The 14,740-nt window shown below is 47.3% G+C and overlaps 1 protein-coding gene and 1 long non-coding RNA gene across 6 annotated transcripts in view; one reads left to right on the top strand and one right to left on the bottom strand.

Annotated features, from left to right (window-relative positions):
* The window catches only part of TRANK1 (tetratricopeptide repeat and ankyrin repeat containing 1), a 101,568-nt gene that overhangs the window by 7,909 nt on the left and 78,919 nt on the right, over positions 1-14,740 (top strand). For 2 of the 5 annotated variants that reach the window (XM_086720391.1, XM_086720387.1), the window contains exon 1: positions 11,348-12,306. In XM_086720391.1, coding sequence (XP_086576517.1) covers positions 12,050-12,306 — 257 coding nt within the window. In that variant the 5' untranslated portion in view covers positions 11,348-12,049. Of the gene's footprint in view, positions 1-4,720; positions 7,718-8,090; positions 8,563-11,347; positions 12,307-14,740 lie in introns of those variants that run through there. The other 3 variants (XM_086720390.1, XM_086720389.1, XM_086720388.1) reach the window with 3 other exon arrangements.
* LOC147577053 (uncharacterized) lies at positions 10,718-11,985 on the bottom strand. The gene is made up of 2 exons (XR_015255933.1): positions 11,178-11,985; positions 10,718-10,940 (listed from the first exon to the last, which is right to left on the bottom strand). It is a non-coding gene; the product is annotated as an uncharacterized LOC147577053 (long non-coding RNA).

Genomic DNA, 14,740 nt, shown 5'->3' with positions numbered 1-14,740 from the left:
GCTGCTCTCATTCAAACACCAAAATGGAAGGGTGCCGATCTGTGCACACACTGAGGAGAGACCGTGCCCACCGCTAGCCCCTGAGTGGGAGGGACGTCGAGAGTCCGGGACTCCAGTTCAGAAGTAGGAGTTGCGACTGAGCCACCTTTGCATGTAGCGATATCTCTTGAGTCGCTTTCAGAGACCTGGTGTGGTTTTGGGAATTTGGAATGTCTGTCTCTCAAAGCTCACACCATCTGCACACTATCGAAGCCTACGATGCAAAGACCTTGGCCCATCCTTTTTCAAGAACGGCATTCTTTAGTCTGAGTTTACATTCTTCCTTCTTTTTTTTTTTTTTTTTGGAGTTAAAATGTTCCTTATTTTGTGAAATTATGGGACGGTGGAGGGTACACGTAGACATTAAAAAAATTTTTTTTAATGTTTATTTATTTTTGAGAGAGACAGAGACAGAATGTGAGTGGGGGAGGGGCAGAGAGAGAGGAGGAGACACAGAGTCCGAAGCCGGCTCCAGGCTCCGAGCTGTCGGCACAGAGCCTGACGCGGGGCTCGAACTCAAGAGCTGCGAGATCGTGACCTGAGCTGAAGTCGGACACTCAACCGACTGAGCCACCCAGGCGCCCCAACATTTTTTTTTAATTAAAAAAATTTTAAGTCAACTTTGTGCCCCATGTGGGGTTCAAACTCATGACCCAGAGATCAAAGAGTCACATGCTCCTACTGACTGAGCCACCCAGATACCCTTGGCTCCGTGGTATCCTTTTTTCTTTTTCCTTTTTCAAGTTTTTATTTAAATTCCAGTTAGTTAACATGCAGTGTAACATTAGTTTCAGGTGTAGAATGTAATGATTTATCACTTACCTGCCACATTTAGTGCTCATGCCAACAAGTGCCCTCCTTAATGCCCATCCCCCATTTAGCCCATCCCCCCACCCATCTCTCCTTCAGCAACCCTCAGTTTGTTTTCTATAGTTAAGAGTCTGTTTTATGGTTTGCCTTTCTCTCACCCCCCCCCCCCCCCCACCGTGTTCATTGGTTTTGTTTCTTACATTCCACATATGAGCGAAATCGTATGATATTTGTCTTTCCCGGACTGACTTACCTCGCTTCGCGTAATGCACTCTAGTTCCATCCCCATCTTTGCAAGTGGCAAGACTTCATCCTTTTTTATGGCTGAGTAATATTCCGTTGTATATGTATTATCACGTCTTCTTTTTCTTTTTAAGTTTATTTATTTATTTTGAGAAGAAGAGGCGGGAGGGGCAGAGAGAGGGAGGGAGAGAGAGTGAATCCCAAGCAGGCTCTTCATCGTTGGCATGGAGCCCCAGGTGGGGCTCGAATCCATGAACCATGAAATCATGACCTGAGCCAAAACCAAGAGTCGAATGCTTAAATGACTGAGCCACCCTGGCGCCCCAATTACCACGATCACATCTTCTTTATCCATGCACCAGTTGATGGACATTTGGGCTCTTTCCATAGTTTGGCTATTGTCAACAATGCTGCTATAAACAGCAGGGTGTATGTAACCCTTTGAATCAGCATTTTTGTATCTTTTGGGTAAGTGGTAGTGCAGTTGCTGGATTATAGGGTGGTTCTATTTTTAACTTTTCGAGGAGCCTCCATACCGTTTTCTAGAATGGCTGCACCAGCTTGCATTCATTCCTGTCAACAGTGTAAGAGGGTTCCCCTTTCTCTGCATTTTCCCCAGCATCAGTTGTTTCCTGTGTTGTTAATTTTAGTCATTCTGGCGGGTGTGAGGTGATATCTCATTATAGTTTTGATTTCTATTTCCCTGATGATGAGTGATGTTGAGCATCTTTTTAATGTGTCTGTTAATCATCTGTATGTCTTCTTTGGAAAAATATTTATTCATGTCTTCTGCCCATTTTTGAACTGGACTATTTATGTTTTGGGTGTTGAGTTTGAAAAGTTCTTTATAGATTTTGCATCTTTACAAGATTGTATCCAATAATTGTATCCAATATGTCCTTTGCATGTGTACAAGATTGTATCCAATATGTCGTTTGCAAATATCTTCTCCCATTCTGTAGGTTGCCTTTTAGTTTTGTTGATTGTCTCCTTTGCTGTGCAGAAGCTTTTTAGGTCGATGAGGTCCCAAGAGCTCATTTCTGCTTTTGGTTCCCTTGCCTCCAGAGACCTATCTAGTAGTTGCTATGGATGAGGTCAAAGAGGTTGTTGCCTGTTTTCTCCTCCAGGATTTTGATGGTTTCCTGTCTCATATTTAGGTCTTTCATTCATTTTGAATTTATTTTCATATATGATGGTACACTTAAAAATTCCTTTTAATGTTTATTTACTTAATTTTTAAATGTTTATTTATTTTTGAGAGAGACAGAGCGGGAGCAGGAGAGGGGCAGAGAGAGAGACAGAATCCAAAGCAGGCTCCAGGCTCTGAGCTGTCAGCACAGAGCCCGACACGGGGCTCGAACCCACGAGCTGCAAGATCATGACCTGAGCCGAAGTCGGACACTTAACCAACTGAGTCACCCTGGTGCCCCGATCCTGGAGGCTTTTTAACCCCACACAGAAGGCGATGTGATGGATTTGGGGACCATCTCCCTGGTGGCGGTGAGGAGGCCAAGCTGGAGTTGGGTGAGGCTGGGGTAAGGGGAGGGTGACAAGGCGGATACTGTAGTAACCCAGGCCGACGAGGAAGAATTCTCTGGAAGGTGTGTGTGAGCCAGACTTGGGGACAGCTCTTCTGGAAGCTGTATGCCGAGGTGGGGAACAGCTGACTTGTCTTCGGCCTGTTGTTTCCTAGTCACGGCACTGTGTGTGTTCATGCTTAGATGCCCAAGTTGATTTTTGGCCCAGATCTTTGGTGTGCAACTGGGAATGGCACATAGTATTCGTCTGGGGCAGGGTGGAGGGAAAGATTCTGAGGCCTCGTCGAGCCCTGCAGGGAGGGATACTGTGACTAGAGATGTCTGGAGTGGGGTGGAGGCAGGACACCCCTGATTTAGACCCTTGTCTAACGTGAAGCTGTAAAGAGGCATGAAATGGGCATGCTGCTGTCCTTTGCCCCTTTCTAGCAAACGAAAATAACGACGATTCAAATTGCTTAGGTAAAAGAAGGAAAGTTCTAGAAGGTGGCCCATGACTTCAGTAACTAGGGAAGAGGCAGGGGAATGTGGAGGGAGCCCCTCTTTCTGCCTCTTCCACTCTCTGTCCACTCTCAGTCCAGAGTGGCTTCTTCTCGGGGTGGGGGTAAGGCTGTACCCCTTTGGAGCCTCCTACCTCAGCTGCCACTACCAGAGGAGCTCTTCCCAAAGTTCAGGTTCAAAGTCCCAGGGAAAGGTTCTGTCGGGGAACGCTGGCCTGCAGGTCTGGCACATAGAACAGGGGTGAGGGCTGGGGTTTGCCTCTGTGCACCTCACACCTCCTGTCAGAAGGCCTCTGTGGTGAGCCAAGCAGCCATCCCAGAGTGCGTTCACGTCGGTTCATTGGCCGAGAGCAGCTTGCCCATTTCGTGCCTCTTTACAGCTTCACGTTAGACAAGGATTTATTAAGGCCTGTAAGCAAGTGTGGACCCTTCTTTTCAAAGGAACAATCACAGCAGAGAAGGAGAAAATTGGGGGCCATTTTCAGATGTTGCAGTGCTGACCCCCTCTCTTCCCTCATCCAAGGCCTCAAATCTCCGATTTTCTCAGCTATAGCTATTTAACTGACTGGTAATTTCCGGGATCCCCTGTGGAAGCAGGCAAATACTAGGGCTGTGTTTTCTACCAAATATTTTCTCTTTGCTGGGTAAACAAAGCAAAGGTTCTGTAAATGTTGCAGGGATTACACTCAAATAACCTATGGAGGTTGTCATGGCCGGTACCGTTAACCGAAACCTTCACAGACCAGGGGCAAGACCCGGGTTCTGGCCCTGGCTCTTTCGCCCCCGCAACAGGTGGTGTGGACCGGGGTGCCGGGGTCCAGGAGAGAAGCCCAGGTTGGAACTCTGGTGCTCACTACATTGTGACTGTGGTCAGGCCCCCAAATCTTTGAGCCTTGGTTTCCTTGCTCTGGAAACTAGCCTAATAGTGTCACTTTATTAAGTCCTTTTTATTTATATGATTCTGTGAGCATATTCAGTGAGGGTGTCATACTCGTTTGCTAGGGCTGTGATAACAAATTACCACAAAGTGGGTGACTGAAGTCAACAGAAGTTTATTCTATCATAGTTTGGGAATGTTCTTCCCATTCCCAGACCTACTCCCCAAAGATAGCCACTCTTGTTCGCTTCTTAAGGCCTTCCAGAACTTCTCCCAGTAGATCGAGTGTACACACATACACAAACATGGCCCTAAGCTTTCCAAGTTGCTCTACAAATTGTTCTCCAGTTTGCTTTATTCACGTCATCGCGCATCTTGACATGGCTTCCTCTTACTTAGATCAGCCTCATAGTTTAAAAAAAATTTTTTTAAATTAAAAAAAAATTTTTTTGTAACGTTTATTTATTTTTGAGACAGAGAGAGACAGAGCATGAACGGGGGCGGGGCAGAGAGAGAGGGAGACACAGAATCGGAAGCAGGCTCCAGGCTCTGAGCCGTCAGCCCAGAGCCTGACGCGGGGCTCGAACTCACGGACTGCGAGATCGTGACCTGAGCTGAAGTCGGACGCTTAACCGACTGAGCCACCCAGGCGCCCCTAAAAAATTTTTTTTTAAGAGAGAGACAGAGACACAGAGAGACAGAGCATGAGCAGGAGAGGAGGGGCAGACAGAGAGGGAGACACAGAATCCAAAGCAGGTTCCAGGCTCTGAGCCGTCAGCACAGAGCGCGACATGGGGCTCGAACTCACAGACCGTGAGATCATGACCTGAGCCGAAGTCAGATGCTCAACCGACTGAGCCACCCAGACGCCCCTCATTCTTTCTTTTTAAACACTTTTGTAAGACTTTGTGGTGGGGAGCTGCACTGTGATTTATTAAACCAGTCTCCTGTCAATGGGCATTAATGCTGGTCCCAGTCTTTTCTAATTACAAACAGTTTGACAAGTGAATAATCTTGTACATGTTCCATTTCCAGTGTGTGCAATCAGTCTGTAAGATTGATTTCCGGAAGTGGAATCGCCAGCTCAAAGGCCGTATGGATGTGTCACTTGGTTCAGTATTCCCAAATTTCCTCCTAGAGCAGCTGAAGATGATCTAGAATGTGTCCCTACATTTTCTCTTACTGCTTTTATGGTTTCTTTTCCTCAATTCCTTAAATGAGCTATTTGCATGTAATAAAAGGCACAGATTTTGAGTGCACTATTCAATGAGCTTTCGCAAGTATATATACCTGTGTGGCCACCAGTCCATCGAAATCTAGAACATTTCCATTCCCCGCAAAAGTGCCCCTCCCTCCTTAGGCAACCACTGTTCTGATTTCTGAGATTTGCCGGTTCCAGAACGTCATCCACATGGGATCACACAGTGTATCCTCTTTTGAGTCTGGCTTCTTTTGTTCATCATATTTTTGAGGTTCTTTGTGTTGCTGTGCATTTTATCATATGATTTGTATTGGTTTTCTATTGCCCCTGTATCAAATGCCACAGACTTAGTGGCCACATAAGTGAGTTGTGTCACAGTCTATGGGTCCGAAGTCTGGGTCAGCTTGGCTGAGGTCAGGGTGTTGGCTGGCTGGGCTCTTACAGGAAGGTCTGCAGAGAAGCGCCTTCTAGGCTCATTCACGCTGCAGGCAGGATCAGTTCTTGCAGCTGTAGTGTTGAGGGCCCTGTGTCCTCACTGACTGTCACCCAGGGGCCTCTGTCAGGTTCCAGGGCCACCTACCTTCCCCTTGACGTTGCCTTCTCTCCACCAGCAAGGCAGTCAGTGATGGGGCCGGGCTTTCCCTAGTTGCACGTCACGTGCCACATCTCTCCCGCCTTCTTCCCTGGCATCTTCCTGACTCCAGAGAGGTTTTCTGCTTGTAAGGGTCCAGTGATTAGGCTGGACTCACCCAGATCATCCAGGATGATATCCTTGTCTAAAGGCCTATAATCTTAACTACATATACAAAGTCCCTTTTGCATTCACGGGTTCTGGGGATCGGGGCGCGGGCAGATTTGACGGGGGTGTGTGTGTCCATTGTTTAGCCTAGCACACGCTATGAGTTAGAAATTTAACTTCTTTTCCAGATGGTCAGCCAGTTGTACCAAAGTGATTCATTCTTTTCCTATCTATTAAAAATGCGTCCCTATCACACATGGAGTTCTTTGATAGTAGTATATATTTGTTTCTGGATTTTCTATTTTGTCCCACCCATCTGCCTACTCCCATGTTAGCATCATCCTTTAAAAATCAGATAAGTTTTGTAAATATATTTTAAAATGTTAGAGATTTTCTCTTGATCCTTTTTTCTCTTTTTCCTGTAGAATATATTTCTACTTGGCACATCCCTGACGGTCACACGTGATCCATTGTCAGGCTTCTGTGTGTTTCCCCAAATTGGGTACTTTATACCGTTCGATTCAGTGCCATCAGAATGGATCCTCAGGGGCGAGACTGTGTGTGTGTGTGTGTGTGTGTGTGTGTGTGTGTGTGTGTGTGTGTGGAAGATAATTCAACATTATATCCATTTGTGTTTGAAACCAGAGCTTTCTATATTCCTTTAAAATTTTTTTTTAATGTTTATTTTTGAGAGAGACAGAGCGCAAGTGGGGGAGGGGTAGAGAGAGAGGGAGACACAGAATCTGAAGCAGGCTCTAGGCTCTGAGCATTCAGCACAGAGCCTGACGCGGGGCCTGAACCCACAGACCGTGAGCTCATGACCTAAGCTGAAGTCGGACGCATAACCGACTGAGCCATCCAGGGACCCCTAGATCTCCTATTTCTGTAACGCAAGGTTAATTTTGACTCAAAGCTTTGGAGTTGACTCTTCCTGCCCTTTAGTTCCATGGAGAGTGTCGGCCTCCTGAATGGGCCTTACACTGGTTCATTTCTCTCCATCTTGCCTGCAGCCAGCATGATGGAGTTAGTTTTTGTTAATCCCCAGCTCAAAAGCCTCTGGTGCTGTACTGTCCAGTGTGGTAGCCATGGGTCACAGGTGGCAGTGTAAATTAAGGTTAGTGAAGCTGAAACAAAAAATTCAGTTCTTCTGTACCAGCCATATTTCAAATGCGTAATAGCCACATGTGGCTGGTGGCCACTGTCTTAGTACAAAACAGAACATTCCCATCATCATAGAAAGTTGGAGTGGACAGGGCTGCTTTCTCAATCGTATTAAAGATGAATTCTGGTATCCTCGGTCGGCCTTCATGATCCCAGATTATTTATCTCTTACAGCAATTACCAATTACTTCCCAGCCTCACTTCTGTCCCCACCCCCTGGCAGTTCTTGAACGATGAAGCTCAGGGCCTTTGCATATACTGTTCCCCTGGCGCTATTCTTCACTGGGCCAACTACTCACTTTTGGGGCTTGGCTTACATGTCACTTGCCCTCCCCATTCTAAAGTTATATTCTCATTTTATAAGCTTTCTTTTACCCTCTACTTTTCTGCTTCAGAAGAACAATCCGTTAGCTATAATATTTGTGTGGTTATTTATTTTATGTCCATCTCTCTAACAGACAATAAACTTCTTGCAGGTGAAATAGTGGTTGCCCTTTCACCACGAAACCCCCGATGCCCAGGACAGTGCCTCCCCCAGGTTAATTCCATGTAAATATTAACATTGGATTAATCTAAAGTTCTAGATCCTCTTGAGAGGCACGAATATGTTGGGTGAGTAAGTGAAAATTTCATTAAAAGAGGCATAGCTTTAAAAGCAGTCAAGAGACCCCACATATTAGGGAGATTGTTATTTATTTATGTTTAGGATGTAAATTTCACAAGGGTGGTTTGGAGCTGAACTAGTCCATTGGTTTTCGAATCACCATCCTGACTTTGGTGAACACGTAGTTGGGGGTAATTGAGGCTATAAATTAACGTGGAAGTCATTTAAAGTTGTTGGATAAAGGGGATTGGCTGGATTAGGACAGCCCTGGGGTTTATGGCAGGCCACTGAGCTGGGCTTTGGTGGGTTGGTGCAGGCTGGTGAGACGTCTGCGGGGTGGACACGGTGATCTGGTCTTTCTTGTTCTAATTAAACACCCAGGTAGGAAAAGCTTGGGTCCAGCACCTCATACTTTTCCACAGGCCTTTTGAAAAAAATTTGGGTGAGTTTCTCCAGAAAACCTCTACTCTTCCCCATCAGCATTTACAAGCCTTCCCCCAGGGGGAGGAGGGGGGAAAGAAAAGAAAAGAGAAGAAAAGAAAAAAGAAAGAAGGGCAAAGAAAACAAATTGGAATCTCCAGAATGAGTTCTGACTTTGGATTTCTATCCCAGACTGTCTGTGGCCACCTTCTCTCCTGTGGGGAGTAGGAAGGAGTCAGTTTTAAGAACTGTTCCCCCTGGCCTTGGTTCAGAACTGTCTATCCCCAGCATTCCAGGGTTCGTCTTAAATCATTGACTGTCTTTGCAGGGTTTTTTGAAAGGATTTTCGTAAAAAAGAAAAAAAAAAAAAAACCCAAGAACAAGAAAAGTGAATTTGCTATCAAGATTTCTAGTGCTCAGATGACGTATGAAGGTAAAGCCTCCCTGTGCCCATTTTAGTGGCCCCACGCCCAACCCTGTCTGAAGTTTTTGCTCTATTCCTATAAGTCAGTTACAGGGTTTCATGTGTATATAGACAACAAGTAATAAAAGCTACAACAACCTGGATCTGCTTTGTTTCAGACTTGCTGGTTTAAAAAAATCTGCCGAGGGCACTTGTATTTTTCTTATTTCTACTTCCTAGGGTGTAGCCAGGCAGCTCATGACACCTCCCCACAACTGGACCTTGAATCCTGATGGGGACACAGTGAAAATGACTGCCAGCCTGCACCACAGCTGTGAGACTATCTACTTTGGGCTTTCATCACACCAAAAAAAAAACCCTGGAAGTGAGGGCTCGGTGCCAGCCAAATCATCACATGCCTTGGGGATTGACTGGGTGCTGACCTTTGAGCCCCTGTCCTGGCCTTTCAGACTGTAGTTCAAGGTCACATCACCTAGGTGTGCACTGTAGTGCCACGACTTTCTGTGTCACTGTGGCAAGTAGCTTAACTTCTCTCTGCTGCAGTGTCCCTGTGTGTCAAATGGGGATGGAGTCATGACTCTCTCGTGGGTTTTCTTGTAAGAATGAAATGGCGTGATTGATGTCAGGCACATAGTAGGCACTTGGTACGTATTAGCCATCAACTATATGTCATTACCATTTGTACTTAACAATTTATTCTATAAACAGACTGCCCGGTTGCTCAGACTCAACCACCAAGCCCTCTGTGTTCTAAGGAAGAGATATAAAGCATTCTTCCCTATCATGAGACCGTGGCTGCTAACAAATCCTAATAAGAAGCCAAAAGCTGGGGCAGGGAGCCTGGGTGGCTCTGCCGGTCAAGCATCTGACTCTCAGTTTCAGCTCAGGTCATGATCTCGCTCTTTCCTGAGTTCGAGCCCTGCCTTGGGCTCTGTGCTGACCGTGCGGAGCCTGCTTGGGATTCTGTCTCTCTCTTCTGCTCTCTCTGCCCCTCCCCCACTCACGCTGTCTCTGTCTCAAAATAAATAAATAAAAATTTAAAAAAAAAAAAGAGGCAAAAAGCCTTCTGTGTGGCTGGCAATCCCCCTATTTCCTGTGACGTCATTTTACCGAGAAAAAGCAGAAACAAGAGAAGGAATACATTTGACATTTGCTCACCTAACATTAAAAGCTCACTGTTGGTGGAAGCAACCCGAACATTCTGACATGAATTGTTTTTATTGCATTTGTAAATAAAGTGGAAATGTTTTGTGTTTGAATTCTTCAATTAAGCCCTTAAAGAGTCTCATTTTAATAATATTTATATTCTGATTATTAATGTACATTGTAGAGCAGCTGGGAATTCAGAAAAGTACAAGAAGGAAAATTAAAACCCTGCCTAATCTCAATGGTGTTTCATTTTGGCATATTTTCAATATATTATATGTGTTAAAAATTCAATTTGGGATTATACACCTATTTATGTAGACTCTACTTTTCATTTACTAACATAGCCAATCATTAAATGTTCTTTTACAACATGATTTTTTAATTAATCGTGTGGCATTCTCCCATATGGATATATTTTTTTAAATTTTTTTAATGTTTATTTATTTTTGAGAGAGACAGAGACAGAATGCAAGTGGGTTAGGGGCAGAGAGAGAGGGAGACACAGAATCTGAAGCAGGCTCCAGGCTCCGAGCTGTCAGCACAGAGCCTGACGCGGGGCCCAAACTCACAAACTGTGAGATCGTGACCTGAGCGGAAGTCAGAAGCTCAACCAACTGAGCCACCCAGGTGCCCCCCCCCCCCCAATATGGGTATTCTATAACCGATTCAAATCCATTACGAGTCATAGGACATTCAGGGTTATTTCCACATTTCACTGTGGCAAACATCTGTAAGACTGAATCTGTCCGTGATGTAGTACATTTCCCCTCTAAGCAGTATATGACAGCCCCCGACATTTGGGGTCATTCTTTTAATTCTTTAAGTATTTCCCCATGATACCTTGTTGCTGTAATTCTTCATTTCTTTGCTCTCTAGTGAGAGTGATCTTTTTTATTCACTCTCCATATATTTAGAAATTACTTGTATTCCTCTGTGAATCATGGGCTTACAGCCTTACACATTTTGGACAAATTTGTGGCCTTTTCTTGCAGTGGAGAAGTATTTTTTAAAGTTGTTATTTATTTCGAGAGAGACAGAGAGAGAAAGAGCTAGCAGTGGAGGGGCAGAGAGAGAGAATGCCCAGCTGGCTCTGTGCTCAGGTCGGAGCATGACGTGGGGCTCGATCTCACAACTGTGAGCTCATGACCTGAGCCGAAATCGGGAGTTGGACGCTTAACTGACTGAGGTACTCGGGTGCCCCGGGGAGTTATTTCTAAAAGAGGCATATTGGGGGGCGCCTGGGTGGCTCGGTCGGTTAGGCATTCGACTTCGGCTCAGGTCATGATCTCATGGTCCGTGAGTTCGAGCCCCGCGTCGGGCTCTGTGCTGAGCGCTCAGAGCTTGGAGCCTGTTTCAGATTCTGTGTCTCCCTCTCTCTCTGCTCCTCCCCTGTTCATGCTCTGTCTCTCTCTGTCTCAAAAATAAATAAACGTTAAAAAAAAAAATTAAAAAAAAAAAAAGAGGCATATTGGGACACCTGGCTGGCTTAGTCAGTAGAACATGCAACTCTTGATCTTGGGGTTATGGGTTCAAGCTGCTCTCTACTACCTTTGCTCAGCAAACACTCCTGGGGTCCACGGGCAGGTGAGGCTCTGGACGCTTGTCTCCGACTACACATCAGAGAGAATCAGTAACAGGCAACCTTCTGGGTTGCCTGGGTTTGGCATTCCTTCTGGGCTTGGCATTCCAATCTGTTACACCATGAGTATTTAAATGGCCCTCATATGCTAGTCTGTAGGGCTACAAAGACGAGTAAGACAGAAGGTATGACTTGGAAGAAGTAATCTCGGGGACAGATACTCTGGGGATTATATTAGAGTGTTTGAGAAAGGGGAGAGGGCGGAAGAGGCAGTGGCTGTGGCCCTGTGTCCTAACCCCTCGTATATGGAGGCCTCTAGACCTTTCCCCCCCTTCCAAGAGGATGGGAGGGCTATCCACTGAGTTTCGCTGCTGCCAATAGTCGATGCGGTGCAGTGGTCAGGAGCAGAAACTTGGCCATCAGGTCGGAACCGGGGGCAGGTGACTTGAACCTCCAGGAGCCTCAGTTTCCGCCTCTGCACAGCGGGGACGCCGCCTCCTTACGGGGCCGTGGTGGGTGGGTAAACAAGAAGGTAACAACAGTGCCAGTTTCGGGAACAGCCGCTGCTTCTCGGGCACACACGACCTGCCAGGCGTCAGTCGTCTTGCGGGCAGAAGCAGCCTCACCACTCAGTGCCCGGCCGGCCATTAGCACAGAATAAATGGAATCCCCCCCGGCTGCTGCCACTGAGGTCAGAAAAGAACTGGGGAAGAAACGCTCTCCTCAGGAGCCCCGTGTGGTCCCCTGGTGGTGAGGGGTGTTGTCAGGATGTGCTGGCAGGTGGGTGGGGCCAGAATGAACCGAGTGCCTCTCCACACAGTCAGCAATGCAGACGTGAAGGGAGAGCGGCCGGGCCGCCAGCCTTTCCCCCCACCCCGTCTCTCTGCTCGCAGGATGGACCCCACGGCTTACGCTGAGCTGTTGAAAGAGTCTGGCAACCAGGTTCTTAAGAACGGGAACTTCTCTCTGGCCATCAGAAAGTATGATGAGGCCATCCAGATTCTCCTGCAGTTATATCCGTGGGGGTAAGTGCTGGGATTTACTCCTCACCTTTCGTTTGCTTGTTTGTTTGTGGGTTTTTTTTTTTTTTGTAGCAAATGGAAGGAAACTCACTCTGCCGCTTGTTTTCATTTCTTATCACGCCGCCTAGTTTCTGTTTTCTTTCTCGCCTACTTCCTATTTATCCCCTCTGTGCTGTGAGCTCAGAAACCGCACAGAGAATACCAAGTACTGGAGAAATAGAAAGTGAAACATAGGACGCTGTTGGTAAGCATTGCACAATTTCCCCTTCTGTCTGGTTATGGGAGTCTGAGTTCCTGGGACGATCCCAGCCCCCAGCCTCTCTCAATGGCCATCTCTCTCACTTTCTTGATCATCTGTGATGTTTACCCCCAGGCTACAGTGTGTACCCCAGGGGGACTCAGGTCCACCCCTTCCTCTGCCCCCTCGGCTTTCAGGAGACCTGTTCCCAGACATTTTTATTATCGCAGCACGCTTAACAGCTAAGAGCTGTTGTCTGTGTAGGGTGTAGCTTTCAGTAGAGCCTGTATTTGGATTTAAAACGGAGATAAGCTTAAAATACGTTTTTAAGCATCTATTGAAAAGATCAGTAATAAGCCCATTATATGTTAACGTAAGTAACACATTATAATGCAAAGTAAGTATGTTTTCCAAAGCTGAAAATTTAGTGAGAAGGGTGGCTGGCCCAGTTTTCATTTTTGCAGACCTCTTTAATGTCCGTCCCCACCGAAGGCATCCGACTTCTCGTATCTGCTTCTGCGTTCATTCCACTGTGATGCCACGCGTCGTGGAGCCTCTAGAAGATTCCCCGCACACATGGGAGAGAATGTGTGAAAAAGACACATGCGTGGTCCCCTGTTACCGCTGTGACTAATGACCACAATTTAGCGGCTGAAAACACCGTTTATTATCCTATAGTTCTGGCGGTCAGAAGCTGAGATGAGTCTCCCGAAGCTAAAATCGGGGTGCTGGTGGGGCTGGTCTTTTGCAGAGGAGAACCCATTTCTTGTCTCTTTTGGCTCTGGGTGGCTGCCTGCACGGCTTGGCTTGTGGTCCCTTCCTTCATCCTCAAAGCATCTCTTCCCAGTGTGCTGCCATGTCGTGTCACTCTCTCCTCTGCTACAGCCACGTCTCCCTCTGTCCCTCTCCCATAAGGACTCTTGTGGTTGTATCCTGATCCAGGACAATCTCCCCCCAAGATCTGTAAGTTAATCCCATCTGCAAAGTTTCTTTGGCCAACAAGTGGTACCATTATTGGGGGAGTATTATTCAGCCTGCTATCGTTGGGAAAATATTTTGACCTTGTGGGCCACCTGAGATGGTCTTGGGGCACACCAGACACTCCCAGACCATACTTGGGGGACCGCTGCAGTAGAGGAGGCCGAAATTGGCATTTGTGGGGTGCCTGCGGCCTAAATGTGTACTGGGAAATGCCCCGGGGTGAAATTACTGAATCCCGGCTCCCACCTCCTGCCTTCTGTCACCTTGGTGTCTCCCCAGTAGCTGGATGTGGGTTGAGTGTCATTGATTTGGGCCTGTAATTCCGCCCCTCCCGGCTCAGATCAGAACGGTGTCAGAGCTGGGCCTCGAGCACAAAGCATTTGACTTTCTTTTTTTTTTTATTTTTTTTATTTTTTATTTTTTTAGTGTTTACTTATTTTTGGGACAGAGAGAGACAGAGCATGAACGGGGGAGGGGCAGAGAGAGAGAGGGAGACACAGAATCGGAAGCAGGCTCCAGGCTCTGAGCCATCAGCCCAGAGCCTGACGCGGGGCTCGAACCCACGGACCGCGAGATCGTGACCTGAGCCGAAGTCGGACGCTTAACCGACTGAGCCACCCAGGCGCCCCGCATTTGACTTTCTTAAACACGTAGTCGGGTGTAGCGGTTATGGCTGTAGACTGACCCCGCACCGTGGGGCCGCTAACGGGACCCCTGCCCGGACCCTCCCCTATCATCTCTCATAACCTTCCTGCCACTGTTCCCCCCTGCCGCTGCCGGCTGACATAGGGATTTAGGTGCGTTTGGTTTGCTGAGCAAGTGCTCTCAGGAGAAGGGGACTGAGGGAAGGAGGATGGGGCAGGGGCAGGGGCTCCGAGCAGGGATGGTGCGGCCTCTGGAGGCAGCTTCAGCCTGATCCCCTGGGGAGCTCTGGCGCATGAGCTGGACTGCAGAGCCCGTCCCACTTTGGGGCCAGGGAGCTGAACTTCTGGTTCCCATGCCAGCCAACCCTCGGTTGTAGGCTGTCTGGCCCCGGGGAGTTGTCCTCAGCAGTGGGGCTTGGGCTGCCAAAACAACATGCCATTGACCGGGCGGAGTCAACAACAGGAACTTACTCCTCACGGTTCTGAGGCTGGTAAGTCTGAGATCAAGGTGCTGGCCAACTCAGTTCCCGGTGAAAGCCCTCTTCCCCAAATAGCATCACACGGCGGGCCAGGG

The sequence above is a fragment of the Puma concolor genome, chromosome C2 (assembly GCF_028749965.1).
Source record: "Puma concolor isolate L17-30 chromosome C2, mPumCon1.1.hap2, whole genome shotgun sequence".
Classification (NCBI taxonomy): Eukaryota; Metazoa; Chordata; class Mammalia; order Carnivora; family Felidae; genus Puma; species Puma concolor.
The sequence above is the reverse complement of the archived record's forward strand: the minus strand, read 5'-3'. Positions and strand labels throughout refer to the sequence as shown.